We start from the raw sequence: 22,353 nt of genomic DNA, 5'->3' as shown, positions 1-22,353 counted from the left end.
CTTGAAGTAAACTGAATTTTAATTAATTAATGTTGTTATAACATAACTTGTTATTTTATTTAATTTATTTAATTACTTATATAGTTATATGTAGAGACATGCAAAAGGTGTGTTTATTTTGTGATGAAAAGTGGTGTTATTTTCCCTTAAAATCGGTGTTATTTTTACCTAAAAGTGGGTTTATTTTTTTTTAAATTTTTGCGATTTCAAGTGTAAGAAATATGAAGAGAACATTGTAATATAATTGCACCATCAGTTGAAACATTATAAATTAAAATTACACAAATATAGGTTAAAAAGACACAAGTTTAAGAACTCAGTTTCTAAATTAAATCAACCCAATAATTTCAGAAGCAAAGTACTTTGACACAACGTTTAGCTTTCAAATGAAATAATAGCCATTGTAGCTAAATTTTCTTATTTCAAATTAGTTCTCTTGTCAGTGAGAACATTATTGTATTGTAACAAGAAGCGTTCCAAATAAACGTTTGCACACAACATCTACACTGCTTTCAGGCACCTGTCAGAAAATTCAGGTTGTGAAAGTTTTACAACTTGAAGTGCCTTCACTACATCCACACTACTTTCCTTCATTTGTTTCTCAACTATCTGTTTCAACTCTCCAAAACCGGTGATCAGCTCCTGGCGGTCCATTTCTTTCAGAGTAGAAACGTTACACAACTTAGCAAGCAAAATAGGGATCATGTCTGTAATCAAAATATTTTTTTGGATCAAAGGCAGTTAAGGGTTTTCAAAGTCAAGTCTGCTTGGATATGTAGCCATCAAGCTGGTAAGCTTCACCAGAGATTTTGTAGACACTTGCACTACACTTATTTTCACAGCAGCTGATTTCGTGGTGTTCATGTGGTCCAAAACTGGTTTTGTTTTGTCAAAAAAATGCACTGCTTCATGTTTTCAAAGTTGCATTGCATCTTGGTGAGCTCGCCATGCAAAATATTAGCATTTGGGTATTTCCAGCCTTCTAGCCTCGTTATTAAAGTATTTTCGGATTTAAAAAAAGTTTTTTTAACACATATCGCCCAACTACATATTTACCCTCGCATATAACCCACGATCACGAAATTCGTGCTCACGAAGTTTGGTGATTGCTTGAGGTTTCGGCATATTTTACACTTTCGAACTTCTGCTGAGAAATATGAAGACGTTTTCTATCACAACCTACAGTTTTTATAAAATAGTTGCACTGTATACAACATTTTAAAACGAAAATTATCATTCTTAAAATAAAACGTAATTGTTAAGTCTGTTTACAGTATAAGAGAACAAATTAAAACAGTTTGCATAGTCCATAGTGGATAGATGCAAGATGAACAGTTGAGCGTAATTTATAATTTTCTTCGCGACACAAGCGCTGTAATGCACAAAATATCCAACAAAATGGCCGTACATTAATCTTTGACTCTGTAAACGTGCCTTCGAGAGAACATGAGCGTATTAGTGCACGAGTGCAGTTCGCCAAGAACGCGTCGTATCAAATAAATAATAAAACGTAAACATTGGCAAGTGTAGTCTTTACGTTGATGGTGTTATCAGTGGTGACAACGGCTGTTTATTTACCTTTTTTAAGTTACCAAACGGCGGGAAAGTGTGGTTATTCGTGGTAAACAGACGTATTTCGCACAAAAAATTCGCGGTATCAGAAATTATGTAAAAGTGAGGTTATTCGTGTTAAACTTACAAATTTCGCGTAAAAATTCGTTTTATCGTAAATGCGAAATTTGCATGTCTCTAGTTATATGTTAATATGTTTATATTCAGTGTTGGTGAATTTTTTTCAATTGAGACTAGTATTCAAAAATGGCCAAAATAAGTCGCACAGGAAAGTCTTCCTTTCAGGACCAGTGTCTGAATAAACATGATTTTAATGGTTGGTTACACACGCGGTAATGCCATTGTTGAGAGGATTTTTTGTAAATGCAAATTGTCTTATTGACAACATGAAAGATGAATCCCTCGTAGTTCACTGATGTATGTATGATGCTGGGTGGTATTCAGTATGTGCCACTTACAAAACCTATCCTCCATGCAGCAGGCAATGCACTTCCTCACCTTTCAGAAGCCCAGCAGGACCGTAGAACCACAGTATCAGCCCAGTTAGATGAACCTCGTCATTGCAAGCTAAGCGATTTGGCTGTGAAGAACTGGAAGTTAAAAAGTGTAAAATTCTTGAAAAGGCTCGTGCTGAAGCCATTAAAATTTATGATGAACTTGCAGATTTAAAAAAAAACTGAATTTCTGAAATAAATTGCTATCTTTGCAAACAGCATATGTATCTCAGTGTTCTTTATATAATCATTTTAACAGAATGGATTGGATTTTATTTTATTTTACATTATTGGAACTCTTAATTTATTGTTTCTAAGGTTTTCCTTTGCATGGTTGCTACAGGACTAGAAAACCGGGAAAACCGGGAAATGTCAGGGAAATTAAAATGGTCAGGGAATTCCGGGAAATGTCAGGGAAAATTCTACGAATTATGGAAATTTTAAAGTTGCGTATAATTCAAACAAAGCTTTGTTTTGATGCGCTCGTACTGCTACCGAACGACTCCGCTAAAAGGCTGCTGCTTAAGGCACACGGCAACTGCAACTTTTTTTTTCTTGGTCTACGATTGTCCGTTGCAATAGGCTGTTACAACCACCCACCATAACTTCTGGCCAATCCAGGCACTCGTTTGTTCACTAGCGAATCCAGGCCTTCATTTGTTCGTGTTTTGCTTCTTTTTAATTGGCCCTTGAGACTTTGTATTATGTTCCGTTCCATGCAGTGAACTACAGAACGGGCATGGCGTCGTTTATCTTTTGAAGGCTATTTTCACGTGGAATAAGATGAGTACAAAGCTTATTACGGGAATTTAAAGGCGTTGTTTCAGGTGAAGTTATTTTTTGATGCGATCATAAGAAAATAAAGTGCATTTTGATAAAGAGGCAATACCAATTCTCATTTTGAAAACTACCAAGCTGATACGAAAACACGTGGCTTTTGTGTGCGGTTATGTTTTTGCATTTTTTTAACCTATTTTTTTAAATTACTTTTTTTTTTCAACCGTTATAATCCGTGAGTTCTGTTGCGTGACACTTACATTGTGTATGAAAAAATATGTATAACTGAACATGTTTTTCCCCAGAATCATTAGTTAACCCTTTCATGGGCAAATATTTTTTTGTGGTCAAATATTTTTTTAATGCTTATGAATATACTTTTTCGAGGTTTTGTTTATACTAAACATAGTTCTTATAATTTTAACTTGTTTAAGCTTATCTCCACAGTATGTGGGAATATATCATCCCATAACCCATTTGCATAGGTTAACTAATGGGAAACATAATTCCCACATTCAATTATTTGTTCTGCAATAGCAAAAGAAACACTAATTTACATTATTTTGCACACATTTTCGAATAGATATTTTTATGTTTACTAATGTTAACTGTGTATTTTTCTATAACTTTTGAATTAGTACTACAGGAAACACACACACACATATATACACACACACACAATCCAGGGATACACCATCTACATTCAAAAAATTCTGACATAAAATTTAGTTATATAATATTATATAAATTATTATGTACATAGTGTTTTAGTAACTGGATGTACATCTATGAAAAGCAGCCTATCTTAGAACAACAAAGGTAAATTCCTGCAGACATACACAATCTTCAAATAATTATGACAATCAGATTATGTACAGACCTTGCTAAAACACGCTTCTAAATATTTGCATAGGCATATCTAGGAGAAATTCAAACACTTCAGTCTACATATAAACTGGTTTACATATTTGGCACCGTCATTCTACATTTCATGGAAACGTCAGAAGCATGGGTCAAGACAGAGAGCAACATTGCAGTGCATACATTCAACTCTAGTCCTCTTCTCTTCTTTACGTGTGCTACAGAGCCGGCAACGTCTGTATTTGACATTCTTCTTTGGAAGGTGTTCGCCAACATTCACGGTGCGAACTTCATGTGGTACTCCAATGCTTCCCTTCTTCTTGGCAATAAATACAGGTGGCCTGCCCTTCTTTTTTTGGAAGTATAGCCAGAAATAAGGTGCTTTGCTAGATGAATTCGAAATGAGAGTTGGTCTATATCTCTCTTCATAGTTTTCATCAAGATAAACGAATTTACTATAGCGAGATCCAGCAGAAAGTAGAAGAACCGATGCCACCATTTGAGTGACCTTCTTCCAACTGCATATCTTTCCTGTAGTTGATCAAATAGGTCAACTCCTCCCATCAAGGAATTGTACATACGAATGGCAGTTGGGCACGATACTGCAGTTTTCGTTCCATCTTTTTTCCTCCATGTTATCGAAGTAGTGTCTTTGGGACTGTTTGCAGTGGATAGTACTGTAACTGGTTTAGAGTCTTGCCATTTCACAGCTGCAACAGGTCCTTTCACTAAAAAAAAAATAAACTCTCCTCGCTGCAACATGTCGTTTGTTTTCATCATTTCCGGTAGACCTTTCCTATTCACTCTGACAGTACCAATCCCATAAATTCCATTTAATAGCAGTGTCACCATTAATTTGTATGAAGTAAAGAAATTGTCAAAAGCTACAATAGTTTGTGAACCAGCCAGCTGACTGCACAGATCCAAAACACCTCTTTCACCAAGCCCAAGGTCATTGGCACAGTCAAAAACCAGTAAGGAAATACATTTTTTCTCAGTTATTATGGATGACAATATAATTTCTCATATTGTGAAACAAACAAACGTATATGCAACACAATGTCAACATCGTGGGAATGACAATTCAGAACCTAGAAAAATTCAAAACTGGATGGATACTACACCAGAAGAAATAAAGGCATTTTTTGGAATGCTCATTACAATGGGAATACATCAGCTGCCTCACTTGTGTAACTACTGGAGTTCTGATCCCATTCTTGGTGTAGAGTCAGTGTCCAAAATAATGACTCTAAAACGTTTCAAGAGACTGGTTGAGGCACTGCATCTCAATGATAACTTGGAAGCCAAACCTAAAGGCATGGCAGGATATGACAAGCTTCACAATGTGTGATATGAATAACCAGTCGCAAAATTATATCACTAAATTAATAAAATAGAAAAAGATAAAAATACTATAAAATTAATGGTGACACAATTTTTTTCATTCATATTTATTTATTAATTTCTCCACATTAGATATGATTTGCAGAAAAAATAAATAATTTGTTCTAATTCATTTCAGTAGTTCTGTACGAACACAACTAGGGATACAAATTTATGCAAGCATCTAGTTATTTGAAGGATTTTTGAACACAACATGGCGGAAAATGTACGATGGTGTATTATGTGTATATTTACATAAATGTAGGAATAATAACTCCCTTCAGCATTATCAAATGACTACATTATTTGAAAACGACGAAATTGTTTGTGGAAATATATATTCCCACAACTTTACCAGAGATGTAACATAGACCATGGGAATTATTATTCCCACATATTCAAAGCTAATCAGAAAAGTTATAATTTTACCAATGTTTACAATAACCCTTAAAATATATTGAAAACATTGTTACATTAACAATTATGTGTGTTATAATACTTACTTTTACCATTTTTAATTAAACATTACAAATATATCGAAAAACTCTTGAAAAAACACACTAAAATGGTAAAAAACCACACACACCCGAGCTGATGCAAAAAAGTAAATAGTTAGGAGCACCAATATAACCACCCTATATTTTTTTCTGTGTTTGGTATAGATGGAGCTAGATGGCAGCACATGTATCAAATGGGAATAACTGCTCCCTTGGGTTAACATTGTAAGATGTTCGAGTATTGTATATTGTAATGCTGCTGTTGTAATTCTCTAAGTAGGCCCATTATATTGCTAGGTGTGAATTTGTAATAGTTTTTGTATTTGTGTAGTTATATTTTTTTATGAATTCATAAACAATAATTTTTTAACCTAACCTGAAAATATTAATATGTACTTTTTTTTTTTAGCTTAGAGATGTCGAAGAACACTACTTTTAAGGAGAATTGGCTCAAGGAGCCACAGTTTCAGCATATCAAACCCTCTTCTAAAAACAGAAATTCTGCGTACTGCACTTTGTGCTACAAAAGTATTCAACTCAGCAATATGGGCCGAAGAGCTCTCACCAGCCATGTCGAAGGAAAAAAACACATTCATAACTCTGCCGTCAAAATAACACAAAAAAAAATCTTATTTTACCTCATGTTGAAATTTTTATATTACATTTAATCATATACACGTTAATATTTATGGTATGTACTTCAAAAGAAAGTCAGGGAATTTTTTTCTAAAATTTCTGGAAAACAGGGAAAAGTCAGGGAATTTTAAGATTCTATTTCTGTAGCAACCATGCTTTGGTATGACATTATTTAGCATACCTGTTTTGGAGAAAAACATTCCACATTTGTGCAGGTATAGTAATTTTATATTTTTACATTTTTAAGTGTAATGTAGTATTCAGGGACTGGAAGTAACGCGCTTCTAGTAACGACGTTATTTGTAACAGTTACTTTTTATGGTAACGATCGTGGTAACACAAATTATTAAGTTTTCAGTAACTGTAACTGTAACTGAATTACATTTTTCCGCCTTAAAGTAACGATAATTGTCGTTACTTCTTGCGTTACATTTTTTAAATGTATTTGTTATTGAACAAACAATTTGTTGATTTTTTCAATCCCAGAACGAAAATCTCGACAAGCATATTATTTGCGATGGTATTTCTTGTACTTGTAAAACTGCTGTTGGCTAGCCTGCGCTCGTATTTTGATTGTCATTTATTTAATATTTGCGACATGCGGGTTTACTGCTGTTCATATTAATTAATTAACCTACCCTATGAACCTACCTGTGCACATGCGCGAAAGCAATGACAGAATCTAATGAAGCGAGAAGCCGAGAAAGCAGTCCAGAACTTTCGTTGCCGTGGCCATATTCTAATTACAGTATTTCGAAGTTCGGTCGAGTGATCAAAATAACCTTATTGTGAAGTGTTTGTTGTGTGGTGCTGCGAACAATAAGATGATCCGAACGAACGAACATTTCATTAGTTTGTAGTGTAAACTAATTACTCAATGTAATTTAAGACCTAATTTAAAATTTTTCAGTTTAAATAAATATATATCTTTACTAAACACAATATGTTTTATTAGCTTTTAATTATAACAATATTACATAACACATTTTTAATTTTTCACAAAGTAACTGTTGAAGTAACTTACAGTTACTTTTCTCAGAACTGTAACTGTAACTGGTTTATTTTCAGTAGTGTAACTTGTAGTTGTAACAGGGTTACATTTCCAATGGAGTATTTGTAACTGTAACGGAGTTACTTTTTTAAAGTAATTTTCCGGTCGCTGGTAGTATTACAAAGAACAACATAGAAATTGGGTAGAAAAAGAGTTAAATATTCTGGAAAATTGAAAATTAATTTCTGGAAAACCTGGAAATACCCAGGAATTTTGTTTTAGGATTCGAATAGTCAACCCTGGTCTCCCCCATCTCTCTGTGTGTTTACATTTTAACATTTCTCTTGTCCAGATACTTGTCTTCGATGGCCACTTGAGCCTCTCGCAACTGAACTCCCAATATCAGTAACCACTTCGTCCGACTGCTCGTTTAGTTTTATAGCGTTGCCGCTGCTTCGCTCCCATTGTTCACTGCTTAACTGGTTGCGTTATAGAAACTCGCAATCACAGCACCAGCAAAAAGTCAGTGTCCGTAACAATTACTATGAAACTGTTTCTAAACAATGAAGTCCTATTGCCAGCCCAGTGACTAAGTTACAAAAGTAATTTAAATTCACTATTAAACTTTTAGTACTATTTAGGGGTATGCAAAGAACATTTTTCAATTTGAATCGAAGTCAATCACAAATTTTAAATCTTTGCTGGAGACAAAGTCAAAGGTGAAGAGCACTTAATATTTTTACTACATTAAGAAGAATGCACAGATGAAACTTATGAGTGCTTGCGTAGGTGTTTTGTGGGCACATCTCTGATAGCAGATGCTCAATAAAAACCATGTAGGAAACATTTAACACATTAACTAATTGCCATTCATTGCTTGTAAACAAAAAAATAAAATTGCAAAATTAAAAAATATATTAGCTAATATAATAGCAGCATTTAAAATTGAACAAATTACGATTATTGCCTGTAACTAAGCATTTATTAAAAAATCTTGAAAACCAGGCTGTTAAATTTCTGAAACACCAGGACAGTAATTTTTATTATTTATTTTTAATGTATTAGTATACAGCATTCAATAAACATGAAAAGTCTTAAATATTATAACAAAGAATTTTGCTGTCTCTCCCTGATTTTATATGTAGAGTTAAATGAATAAAACTTTTTTTACAGTTACCTGCACTTAATAGAATCTTACTCTTATTTATATAACTGTGAAACTGCGGCATGATTTTAACAAACCCTTAATAAGATGACTAAAATAGTTGCTGTGCAAGGATTCACCTTTTTTAATAGCACACTATCGCCTTCAGAATAAGACTATGGTTTGGGAATGAGAGAAAGGAAAATGCACTAGAACCCTGATTTCACATATGCTCACGGATCCACTGATTGCATTCGTAAAATCGCTACCTTCATGGCCCATTTTGAGCCCCCTTCCCCTCTCGAATAATTTTTCTTTCCTTTTTGAACCAAAAATATTTTGTATTATTTTTGTGTGTTTAGTCTTAATAAATAAAATACTATTAAGTATTAATGCAACGAAACAAATAGCCTCTGGCCGCAGCTTGTGAACAAGGAAGGTGCCCCCCCCCCCCCCCCCTCCCGGCCATCCCGCTGTCACGCTGCGAAACTAGTCGGCCGCTTGCTCACCTGCCAACCCATCTTCCCCCCCCCCCCCCCACCCTTCCCAGGTGCTTACGTTTTTCCGGTACCAAACATTAAAAAATATTTATTGTATGTTACAGCTGATCATGCGGTGAAATCGTACCCGCTTTTCACAAACACTTGTTATTTCTACGATAGCTTGAATAGTGACTTCTCCCGGTTGTGGACAACATGTGAAGTGTTAATATTAGTAACTGCTACTGGGCCTACACATTTCTACACATTTCTCTCGTAAAATAAACAGGCAAACCACTCGCCAAGAGTACATTGAGCAAATCACTCCCCTGGTCGTCTCCATACTGTGTCTCGACCATCTGAATGTTATAGGCCGACGCGAGACTCGTCTTGAACTTTTTGTGTCTTTTTAAAGGCAATCACTGATTGCCAATCCAATCAGTAATGGTTTGGGGAATAATAAATTTCTGCACTCGTACTGAACTGATTTTCTTTGATAATGGGGCTCTAACTTCCCAGAAGTACATAGAGGAAGTGCTCTTAGAAGCTGTCATCCCATTTGCTCCATTTATTGTTGAACAGTTCATTTTAATGCTGGTTAATGAATGCCTTCATACCACAAGAATTGTCCTGAATGCTTGCAGCAAGTGGGAATTAAATTTGGATCTGGCCTGATTTAAGGAGATGTGTTAGGCATCGTCATCCTCCTCCTAGTGACTTAAATCATCTTCAAATTGCTCTTCATGAAGAATGGGATGCTATACCAGTAGAGTACATTAAAAATATAATTTCTTCTATGCCTGACAGGGTTAGGGTCCTTCGCCATGCAAGAGAAGGTAATACCTGTTATTAGAAATCCATACCTTGTCATCAGATTTAAAAAGTGATAATTTATTATTTTTATCTTTTATAATTTATTCGTACAGTATTATTAATAAATATAATTGGTTTACGGTAGACTTTGTTTAAAAAACTTCAAAATAAATTAATTCTTACTCCTATTTAACAAAAAATTTATATATTGGAATTATGGAGAAAAATCAAGAGAGCCCCGTTTTTTTTGCTGCTGAGTGTATTTATACTGTAAATTAATTTTAACGGTAGCAGTGTCTTGATTAAAATGGTAGTCAGCAGGCACACTTACCTGATAGGAAAACAAATTATTTTGATTAACATACACTCTTAGGTGGAATACGTGTTTATGATTAGAGCTCTGTTATGCGATAAAAGAGGTAAGCTTACACATTAGGGTCAGCAAGAAACTTGCGCCAGGCTGGAGGAAAATATAGGGTTTCCATAATTCATCATTCTGAGAACAGTATATACAGGAATTTATCACGGTTATGGATAAAAAAAATTCAAATTCAAAAAGTTTGGTAATTTTAGAGTTATAGGATTTAATTAGTCATCTTTTCAAATAAAATACTAAGTCATCAAAGTAGTTTGTTTACGGTATGACTAGTCCTATTAACAACTTTTTCCAAATAAGTCTTCCAAATAATTTCCCCCCTAAATGTATAGTACGTTTGATTTCATTTTGAATTGTAATCAATAGTAGGGTTATTTATGATTGTATGGAAAAATGTTTTTGTCACTAAATGGTGCAGGGTGGAGATTTAAACACTTTAAAAAATGCCCATAACTCAAAAACTATAACACTTTTTTAATTTAGGTTTTTTGATTTAGAACCACAATTTACGGGCCTATGAACTGTTCTTGGCTTTACTTCGAGTTATGGGATATCCTGAATAAGTTCCACTTACACACACCAATCCTGCACTACACATCAATTATTTGAGGCATGCTTTTCAAATACAGCCGCTTCTTGCGGAGTGGTGGCTGTAGTGTTTGTCACGGAATGATGCAGTTAAAAGCGTGAGAAGTAAATAGCACATGAAAACTATATTTTGGAAAATAGTTTCTTTTTAAAAAACTGTTGTGATAGACACATGAAGATTGCCTTTACATACATTGATAGTTCACTGGTATTAACAAGTGCATGCTAAGTAAAATTACACATAAAAATTTTAGCTAGTTTGTTTTTATATTTTTCCTGTTGTCCCTTCGTCAAGCGGAATGCCAGTGAGTCATGTCACTCGCTAGGTGCCTACTGGGCTGACAGGTGGCCGGCAGTAGATGTAACATAACAGTGTGTGAAACAAACAAGATGGAAATGTGAAACAGCAGTCAGGGCATCCCCTTAGGGTTTAAAGTGTGACGAATGTGACAGCTGAGAGGGTGGGAGATACGAGATTTCTAACACACGGACAGGGCGGTTAAAAATATAGAACGGCCAAGCAAACAAGTGAACGGGAGCGCTTCAGAATAAAACAAACATTTTTTAAAACCACATTTAAGCACGTAACCCAAAAACCGGGTAATCCGGGCCCGTATAATTGAGAATTGACTAGTTTATAATCAATGTGTTAATTTTTTTTCTTGGTACTGAATTTTCTCAATGCCAGAGATTGTTCTGATTGGTTTATTCTTTTGCAGAATCAGTTCTCCACCAACGGGACCGGGAAATTGAAAAACTGAAACAGGACCTGGTTTTGGCTTTTCAACAGTCACCCAGAAAGACTTGCCAAGATGATTCTCGTGAAGCTAATTTAAAAGATGAGATCAAGCGTTTGGAAGAGGAGATTTTAGACTCGTGCAAAGAAATTGGTTGCCTGTATGATGCTAAGCATGCTCTGGAAGAGAAGGTATGTGAAAGTGTTGGTGTTTTCCAGCTGCTATGGAGCCTCGCTGTTGAATGGTCGCAATGATTCATTAACAATCACAGGTTTATATGTTGCTGCAAAATTAGATAGACATCAATTCTTGTATATTTGATTGACTATTACATGAACACAGGTTGTGTAATGCTTGAGGACTAGCAGACTATATCATTAACAAGATTATAAATATTATAACTAGGCTTGTGTGAATATTCAAATTTTTGAATATCAAAACGAATATTTAATATTCATATTTGATTCGTTTTCAGATATTAACGCTATAAAAAAAATTAATATTAAGTTGATTACTAATACGGCTGAGCAGGATCATGAAAGTCTGGAATAATTTCGGGATACGGAAGATTTTCTCGTCGGGAGGAGACAAAATTTCCCCAGGATTTTCTTAATGTTTTAGGGTTTTTTATGTGGGTTTTTTTTGCTACATCTGGCCACGTAAATATTGAGGAGACTAATATAGTAAAGCTGGATTTAACATAGTAATTCTTCACCATTACTCTCATTCATGTTATCAGCTAAAGTATTTTACGGAGAAGAGAGCCGGCAGGTCATTAAAAATAGATTAGTATTATAACTACATCATACTGATAAGGATAAATATGTGTTCGTAAAAATCAAAATGCTGCATGGGTGTTAAAGTTGACACTTTTCAGATCAGAGGTTAGAAACACGGCATGCCAGCTCTGTGATTAGTTTGATTCAGAATGTGGCAGCGAAGAGAAAAAACTTGCATATCTATATCCTGTAAAAAAATCTTGTCGCATACTCGCAGCGATTACTCCTAAAGTCTAACAACCTACAACAATGTTTTTCTGGTGGATAATACACAGTGAACGATAACCAGATACAGGCCCACACACACTCCTACCGCAGTGACAGCTCAGGCAATTTTCTTCGCCTGCATGACGTAAAAAAAAAGTCAATAAGATAGAGGGGAGGGAACTTAGTCAGCTTAACCAAGCACATATTACGAGACGGAAAAAGAGATGAACATTCTAAGCAGCTACTGTGTTCCTACACTTTGATTAAAACAACCCAAAAAATATAATTCATAAATTTTAGTATATGTTAATATAAACAATGAATTATTTTCACATTGTGAAAAATTCAAATATGTTTTCAATTTTTTTTAGACCTATTGTATTTTACTATAGATTAAAATTGCTTATTGACAATAAGCATAAATAGGATTTCCAAAAAAAATATTTTAATAAACAGAGCAAAATGAATATGTACTGCAATTACAGTATGTGTGAAGAAACTTGGAGAGGGTGGGTTTAAAAATAATGTACAATAAGTTATTGTACATTATTTTTAAACCCACCCTCTCCAAGTTTCTTCACACATACTGTAATTGCAGTACATATTCATTTTGCTCTGTTTATTAAAATATTTTTTTTGGAAATCCTATTTTGATTACCATCAAAAAATAATTATTTACATTTTTCTTTCAAAATTGGAACATGCCAACAAATTTTTTTCAAAAGTAATTGTAGCTAACTAAACCTAACCAACCTTTCACTTTAGTATTAATTATCTAATTTTCGAGAAGCCACTACACAACATTTACTTTTTCTTTCAGTATGTATTTGTTATGTATTATAAGAAAATATTTTAATGGGATTCTATTTTGTACTACATATTCAAATTTGATATTCATAGTCGAACATAATTAGATAATTGTATTTGATTCAAACAAAAAAACTGATATTTGCACAGGCCTAATTATAAAGTTTCGAGGAGCAACTGTACAGTCACAGCAGCATTTAATATTGGATATTACAGTGTGTCATTAAAGATAAAACTAGTTTTGCTGTTGTAAGCTGTTGCTTTAGTAAGGTTCCACTTTGTTTTAATGTAATGCAGAGTAGTCCTAGCACAGTGCTTACATAGTGATGCAGTACTACTGTGTACTTGCTACTACCACACACTTCTAGTCACAAACACTGCCTTGTGAAGCAACATTGTTTTATTTTTACAGTTGGTATTTTAACTGTTAAACCAAAACAGATTAAGTGTTGTAGTATTTGATAACCTACTAAAAAAAACTGTACCGACTGCAATTCGTGCCATGTGATTTTGGCTGTTATTTTGGCAAACTATTCATTTAATAAAACTATTACAAATTAGAATAGTAGGCAGTTATTTAGTAGTAAAAAGGAATAAATAATTCAAGGCCAGGCCCTTGAATACTTGAGAAGTAAATTTATTTATTTATTTATTTTCTTAGCACCCAATAGACTCAGTTGATGAGCAGTGGCTCTGAATATAGGGCTTGTCAACATGGTTACAAAATTTATGAAATACATGTAGATCTATGATTACATACACTATTTCTAATATATGTACAATATATACATTAGCTAGCATTAAAGTTATATTACAAATTTCTAATAATGGATATTGTGTTAAGGTAAGTGCCCCAGTACTCGTCACTGCTCCAATGGTCGTCACTAGCAACTTCAAATGTAAATAATAGAGAAGTAGCTCAATATATCGCCAACTTAAATATTGACAAAAATTTAGTCGACGTTCTAGCTGAAATTACCACAATAGTTTTCGGAACAAACACTATTTTCAATCAAAAAAAGTCCGTGCATCAAAAGTTCGTAGAGCAGTGAAGATAAATAGGGGAATTCCTATACTAAAACACTAAGGACGTTAGTGCACATTTTTACTTCTAATTCTGTAATTTTTCATGTTTATTCGTGATGTTTTGTGCTGAATGTGTTAGTTAAATGTTCTTGAAGAGGTGAAAGTGTTTATTTAAAAAAATTCGTTTTCTTTGTATGATTTAGTTAGGGTGACGAAAACCGGATCAATAAAAACCTTGTATTGCTAGTGTTCGTCATACCTGACGAGCACTGGTACATTTAATATTTTATTTAAAGTTGTGCTAAGTTACACCCTAAAGTTCTTAAATAATATTGGTTCTTTGTTGTTAATAGACAAAGTACGTTATTATGATCAGATCCAGTAGTCGTCACCTATGACGACTTCCGATGCATGTGTATGACGACTTCTGGGTCGGAAATTACTTTACTTTATTGATTGCAAAAATTGTGTAGGCATTGTTGTTTACATTAATTTAGGGGTCATTCGATATATATTTTGACATTAATAAGTAAACTAAACATTGTAATGTGTCTCGTTCTTTAATTACAGGGCAAAATGCCAAAACGGAAAATACTGTTGTATGAAGAGTCAGCCATGGAAGCTGCTCTTAAAGATGTAGCGAATGGTATGAGTATAAAATGTGCAGCGGAAAAAAATAGTGTGCCAAGGAACACATTGTCCGATAAACACAAAGGCAAATCGCCCTTGGGTAGGAAGATGGGCGGGCCCTGATTCATTTTTATATTTTACTTGTGATACCGCATAACATGCTATGTTATGTTGCAGCAACGAATTGAGTCGTATTGCGTACGCGTACAGTATGACGTCGCGTAAATAATAATAAATATAATATAAACAATTAACAATATTTGATAATTAAACAGTTTTTGTTAACCAAGAAACAATTAAATCTCATTAGAGCGGCTTTATTATATCTCTTTTAAGATAAGAACAAAAAAAACGTGAAAATACGCGATAGTGAAAAACAAAAACATACATATTTCTAATTTGTAAAAAAATACTTTGTTACGTTGTTTCTGTTCCAATCTCAAACTTTGTCTACACACATAATACCTTTAATAAACAGTAAAAAAACTTAGACGAGGAATTTCCAAATTATACTTTATTAATAAACAAACATCGTTCTTTGTATCGTAAATTCATTGAATATGCGCGCACATGCGTAAAATATACAAGAAATGCGAGTAACAAAATGCAGCCGTGTGTAACGTTTCGTTACTCGTTACTAGACGGCACACCCGTTACACAGTAACGAATACATTCGGTTTGCTACAGCTCTATGTGCTGTCCCTCTTTGTTCCGTGAGTGCTGTAAGTAAATTCAAAATTTAATGAGGATTATTCATTATATTACTGAACGATCTTTATGAAATGCCATTTTGATGTTTAAAATATAGTACCAAATAAAATTTGAAGCCCAAATAGTACAATACTACCATTCTGGATCCATGAATTAAAACTAATGCAGCCGAAATCGCACATGACGACTACTGGCACAAACATGTGACGAACACTGGCAAACACGAAAATTTGCATGACGACTACTGGCTCGAAATCACACTTTTTTCAAAATTATAAATCTACAAAAATAATTTGTGTTTATCGAAGAGTGTTGGATAGCATTGTAGAGTAAAGTTTGAGGTTAAAAACAAACATGTAGGGGCAGTAATACACCTACAAGGTTATGTACACAATTTTTTTTTTATAAAACTCTTCTTAGCATGACGACTACTGGTACATCTACCTTAAACAATTAAAATAAATATTAATGAGCAGAGTTTGTTGAACATTAGATCTATTAAATCAATCTGTCTATTTCTAGTCGTATTCACATTAGTCACTGTAGTTCACATCATAGTTAAATTTCACTCACTTGCATTATTTTATACACTATGAACTATCTATAGTCACAATTTTTGAACTTTACATTCATGCAATTATTGTTCACATGACACTTCATAGAGCAGACTAGGGTAATGGTTATGAGCTAAACACATTAATTTAAGTAGAAAATTTAATGTTGTACTTGCAAATGCTCAAGATATATTCTTCAATTTCTTGTACACTATATAGATACTGGTTTTCAAAAATGTATTTTATTTTATTGTTAAATTTCTGTATATCAGTTTCAGAAGTAACTTGTTTAGGTAAATTGTTGTACATATTCAGACCAGAGTGAAATAGACTTTTTCTAAAGAGTGAGCTGTTATGTTGAGTTATCCTCAACTTGTATGCATTTCTTGTATTGTGTGTATGTGTGTGTGTCTCTTCATTTTTATTATAGTTATTCAGATTTCGTTTAATCAATTTGAGTGCTTGAATGGCATATTCTGTGTAGAATGTTTTAATTTGAAGAGTTTTAAAGTAGGGTCTACAGGAAGTTCTACAATTAATCCCAGAGAGAATATGTATTGCTTTTTTTTTTGTAATTGGAATATCTTATAACTGTAGAATTTCCCCAGAATTCAATACCATATATCATCACAGAATGAAAATATGCAAAATATGTCATTCTTAATGTTTTAGGATCCAAAATCAATCGCAAGGCTCTCAGTAAATAGCAGATAGAAGATAGTTTGCCTTCCAGTTTTTTTATGTGTTCAGACCAAGATAGTCTTCGATCCAAATTTAATCCTAGGAGCTTTACTACAGTTGTTTTTTCGATTGGCTTAGAGTTATATGTTTGCATGATTTGTTCTTTGGATTTGTTTAGTTTGTTAAACTGTATAAATTGTGTTTTATTTACATGAAGTATTAATCAATTAATACAAAACCATTTTTCTAATGTTGATAATGCAGTTGCTGAAATTTGCCTAAGTGTAGTTGTATTACTTTCTCTTAATATGATACTAGTGTCATCTGCAAACAAAGTTAAATTCCCTAATTTAATATTATCTGGTAGATCGTTTATGTAGATAAGGAATAGAAGTGGTCCTAATATACTTCCTTGAGGGATGTTTGATAGAGATTTTGTACCATTATTGTTTATTTCTACGATTTGCCTTCTGTTACTAAGATAGAACTTGAAAAGATTTAGGGCCATGTCTTTAATACCTATATTACTAAGTTTTTGCAATATTATAATATGGTCGACAAGATCAAAGGCTTTTGAAAGGTCACAAAAGATCACTTGATTGAAAATAAAAAGTATGTCTACTAGGACTCAAAGGTGCTCCAATTGATGAAGAAATTAAATTTTTAGTATGCACATTTTTTTAACATGGTTGGGAATTGATAATTTGTGAAGTAACATTGATTTAAAAGAGAGTATCACATGACAGTTAACTTTATGATAATGTGTTGGGCTAGTGAAGTGCAGGCCGCCACTGCAGGAGGTAATGTTTATTCTTATTTTGTGTTGGTAATCGTTGTTTGGCAATAATGACAATTTCTGCACTGCAAGAACAGCAAGCACCAAGCAGATACAAGGATTGGGTTTGAGTGCTAACAACACCAGCCGGTCCCTTCCCGTTGTAAATGCTTTCCTGGACTTTTTCTTTAACAAGCATTAACTACCATAGTTTTCACCCTGGAAAATTAGTACTTAAGAGTTAGCATGAATTGGTTCCTACTGGAAAATGAAATGGTTTTTAATTGAAATGAAGAGTGTTTTAAAGTAAAGCAAGTCTCAAAATATAAAATAGTTTCTGGATGACCATTTAAAATGTTGGTTGTGTTGCATTGCAGCAGCTGGGTTGTGTATATGCCTGTAGTTAAATGTAATAACTCTGCAGTGATGGATAAACTGTAAGTTCAGTTTGGAACTGTGTGTGTCTCGAGGTGGAAGAATGTGAAGCCGAGATGAGGCTCCTGAGCGAAGAAGCAGACAGGCGCAAGGCTGAGAACGAGACCCTCCAGGGCGAGCTGAAGCAACTCGCGGAGTTGCTGGCTGCACGGACCAAGCAGTGCGACGACCTCCGCGACGTAATGGCCAGCAGCAGCACTCCGCGGAGGTGTGAGAGCAGCGATGACAGCTTTGCGTTCAGTCATTTGTCGGCGGGTAAGTTCCCGATTCCTGCTCAAATTTGGTGCCAAACCACGTGTTGTTCTGACATTGGTCCTTACAAACATCACATGGGCTCTGCTGTTAACCAGCACTAATTCTCCTACGGTTATTGTCTTTGTGCTGCAGTTCTTGAGTTCTTTAAGGTAGTCATTTTTTCAAACTTGGGTCTTCTTGTGTTAACTATTTTTGTGAAAATCTGCATTTGTGGAAAATTAAACGACCCCTAAAATGTAATAAAGTTTGTTGTGTAGTTATTTAAAACCTGTCTCCAGTCTTGAATAACAGTTCTCATGCTAGGAATTTGATTTAAAATAGGGTATTCTTTGTGAAAATGTAAAGAGAAACATATATTTGACCAATATTTCTTTTAAAAACACTATCTTTAATGTTTATAGAGTCTGGAAATACTTTTCCCACGTCAGGTAGTTGCTTGGCTGCTCTGGGTACTGACACGGTGTGGGTATCCACACGCATGCAATGACTATTTATCTTTTATGTTATTTTATGTTATGTCTGTATAGTTATGTATGTCATTGTTTGTGTTGTGAAAACCACTTAAGCCCATGGCTATTGGTGGGCATGTTACAAATCAAATAATTAAATAAAATGAATCACGTGAGCCAGAGACCTAAAACACATTCCAAAAATGAAAACTCTGTTGAACATTTTAATTAAGATTTCTTACACTATTTTTTAGAACTTGCTGCCAACCAAACAATATATCACCAGCAATAAATAACTCTTTTTAATGTTGGATTAGTGCGTTGGTTTATTGTTTTGTTGGTTACAATGTGTCATTATTTAGTGAAATAATGGAAACAGATTAGTAACAAGGAAAGGTTTTTCTGAAAAGACACAGGAAAGTTGGATAAAATCCAATTATGCCAACTTTGATTGCATTTATTACATTTTTGGATGTTATACATAGATGTAGTTTGTGCACGCCATAATTATAAGAAAAAGATTGAAATAATATAGTTAAAGAATATCATGTGATATTAATGAAATATATTACAAAATTAAGTTTTTAATTAATTCCATAATTTGTTTGGTGATAAAATTTACATATTAGTTTTACTACCTATTGCTTTGAAAACCATTTGCAAGTGTTTAATTATTGTAGGGAAACCAAACAGCCCCGAAAATCTAGGAGATGCTGTTGTTGATGTAATCCTCCAAGAGAAAAAAGAGGAAAATGTTGCTTTATCTGAGAAACTTGACAGCTTGAAAGCAGAGAAGATGGAGTTGACTAGATGCCTTAAAGCCATGGAGGAAGATCTAAAGTTGGAGAGACTTGAACATCAAACTGCCAGAGGCAAATGCACTCTGTTAGAAGGCCAGGTAGGTTTGGTATTGGTTAACAAAGGTGACTTGTTGCACCTGTTTTAGGACATGTTGGATGGGGCTTCCCTTCCTCCCCCCCCGGTGAATCTATCTTTATACTCTGGCAATTAATTTCACTGGTACTGGTACATCACTTGTTTCCCTTTCTACATTAAATCTCCATACTGCAATATCAAAGTCGTAGTTTGTGCTGATGCAAGCAGACACTTGGCAGGCACATACAACCATTATTTGACATATCTTATCTCTCTCTCTGTGTGTGTGTGTGTGTGTGTGTGTCTGTGTTTGTATGATGGTACTGAAAATCCTGAACTGCGAAAATATTAAAAAAAAAAAAAAAAAAAAAAACTCTTGTGTTGTTAAGTGCTGGATATTGACATACAAACCCATTTATTTTCCACATAAATAAAAAAAAAAACATTTGTATTGAAAACCACCTTAGTTGCTGTTTAATTGATCAAATTTTTAATGCTGGGTTCCCGCAGACGGGGAAATCTTGAAAACAGGGTAAAAACTCGGAGTGGAAGAGACAGGAAAGTAACAAAATTTTAGTTATCAAACTGGATAAGTAATTTTTAATACTAGTGTGTTCCTTTAATAATCTTAAAACCTAGCTATATTTCAATCACAAATTCATATGCAGTAGAAAAGCCTTCTGTTTTCATTGTTTCTTAAATGTAAGAGAAACAATTAATTAATGAACTGTATATTGATCGAATGATTTGAAGTACAGTACACTCCCTATTTAACGCGGTTGTCGGGGGACATAACTTTTACCCGCGTTGTTTCATAACCGCGATGTTTCGATGTGACCAAGGTCAAAAGGCATAAAACACCGCCTGTGTTCTAATAGGTCGGCAAGCACGCACAGTATAGACGGCCCGCCTTATGTGCGGACTTTGCATCCGCAGTGTTCACTTAACGCGGGTGAAAAAAAAATAAAAATAATAACTTTTAAAGATATATATTAAATGTTGATTTTTTTTTATTTTTCCGCGTGCCGCGCACAGTTTGTCGCACGGCCTACGAGCGCGCCACACGCCGCCATACACACGTGCGGCACACAAGCTGCTGCCAGTCTCGTGGTGTTAGCCACAGTATCTGCTTCGTCAGTGTCCGTAACAAAGTAAGTGCAGTGTGTGCGGTTACACACGATTCTGTGGTCGAAGTCTTCTAAATAGAAAGGCCGTAGTGATACTTCAAACCGAATATGAATCGCAAAGTACCGAGTTTGATTGACAAAATAAAAATTCTAGATTTACTTACACATAGCGTGTCTTTTGCAGAAGTAGGCCGCAGATACGGGAAAAACGATTCTAGCATTCGTACAATAAAAATTAAAGAATCGTCTATCATGTCAAGTGGTTAAACTTTATTATCCATGCTTACAGTAAATTATAAATGGTCACATGTGGGAAACAAAAATTGTGCCAAATTAATTTTAGCACAATCAGCGGCGCCGTATTAAAAAGTCTGCTAAACTTTGTCTTTATTTATTCCACCAAACGCTGTGTCGAGTTGCTGAGTGTGTGTAGCTCGGATCGGCAAGTGTTATATTCCCCAGCCTCTGGTTAAAGGTCGGGAGGCCGCTACACAAAACCATTTCCGGGGCTTGTTTACGACCTCACGGCAAAAGTGGTACAGTATGGTTCACGTAAGTATTGGACCACTGGGAATTCCTCGGCAAAGATTAAAAATACGCTAGTTGATTTACTTTACTATTTAATGTTAAAACATTATACCAAAGTAAAAATATGAACGTGTATAATACAATGAATTACCCAATAACATTACGTCTGTAGGTTCACGTTGTAACAAAACATTTATATACAGATGTTCAGTAAAATACCAATTAATACAGTACATACTGTACAGCAAAAGATGTAAACAAATTAAATAAGTCATAGTTTGTGTAAGCGCTCCACACTAAACGGGAAGATTCTGGAGTGGAATTTTAAACACTGGACTACCTGATTTTGCCTTGTACGCAGCGACGCTGCTCAGTCAAGTGACTCATGCTCTGCCTGTGTGCTGCGTGATCACATTCCCTCCCCCACCCCCTCCTCCCGACCGTGTTTCTGCCCGCTCCAATCTCTACCTTTCTCTACGCCTTATCTTTCCCTCCCACCTTTTCCCTCTCCGAAAGTATACAACTACCCCGCCCCACCCACTGCTATACAGAATACCGCAACCTCCCCTGTCAAGACAGCACAGCATGGGACGGGTCAGACAGTAAATAAAAAAAAAACTGCCCTCAAATTTACATTTACAGCGTGGAGCATTTACACAATCACTAAAATATACATATGCATTACATATGTATATGTACCTATTCTTTTCTTTTAAAATAATCGGACATTTTTGTTTGGCGTACTAATGCAGTGCGTTTCTGTTCTGCATAATGCTTTAAGTTTGCCAGGTGAAGCAACGGGACATGATTTGGCTCACTCTGTCTTTCCAACCACAATATGACTTGATCAATGTTGTTGATTACTTGTCTTACACTTGGCACTTCCGTTTCGTCCACTTCACTTTCACATTCGTCTTCATCACCATCATTCTTGTCCCGCACAGCTGCAATAATGTCTAGTTCGTCGACGGTCTCTGACACAGGATCACTACTGTCGCATTCAGCCCAATTCACTAGGTCATCCAAAGATAGGTTGGAGTCAACAATATTACGTGCAGACTGTACATCGTTGTCACCAAATCCTAGGAACGGCTCATCACTGAAGTTCTTTGTTTCGCTGATGGAAAAAGAACACTTTTTCCAACAATGCTGAATGGTTGCTTGG

At 34.7% G+C, this 22,353-nt stretch overlaps 1 protein-coding gene across 2 annotated transcripts in view; it reads left to right on the top strand.

The window, feature by feature from the left end:
- LOC134533226 (coiled-coil domain-containing protein 18-like) overlaps positions 1-22,353 on the top strand; it is a 140,440-nt gene that overhangs the window by 33,607 nt on the left and 84,480 nt on the right. For both annotated transcript variants that reach the window (XM_063370625.1, XM_063370624.1), the window contains exons 7-9: positions 11,331-11,539; positions 17,989-18,208; positions 19,338-19,555. In XM_063370625.1, the coding sequence (XP_063226695.1) occupies positions 11,331-11,539; positions 17,989-18,208; positions 19,338-19,555 (647 nt within the window). The remainder of the gene's footprint in view (positions 1-11,330; positions 11,540-17,988; positions 18,209-19,337; positions 19,556-22,353) is intronic.

The sequence above is a fragment of the Bacillus rossius genome, chromosome 6 (genome assembly GCF_032445375.1).
Source record: "Bacillus rossius redtenbacheri isolate Brsri chromosome 6, Brsri_v3, whole genome shotgun sequence".
In the NCBI taxonomy this organism is placed as follows: Eukaryota; Metazoa; Arthropoda; class Insecta; order Phasmatodea; family Bacillidae; genus Bacillus; species Bacillus rossius.
This window is presented reverse-complemented; position numbering and strand designations above follow the sequence as displayed.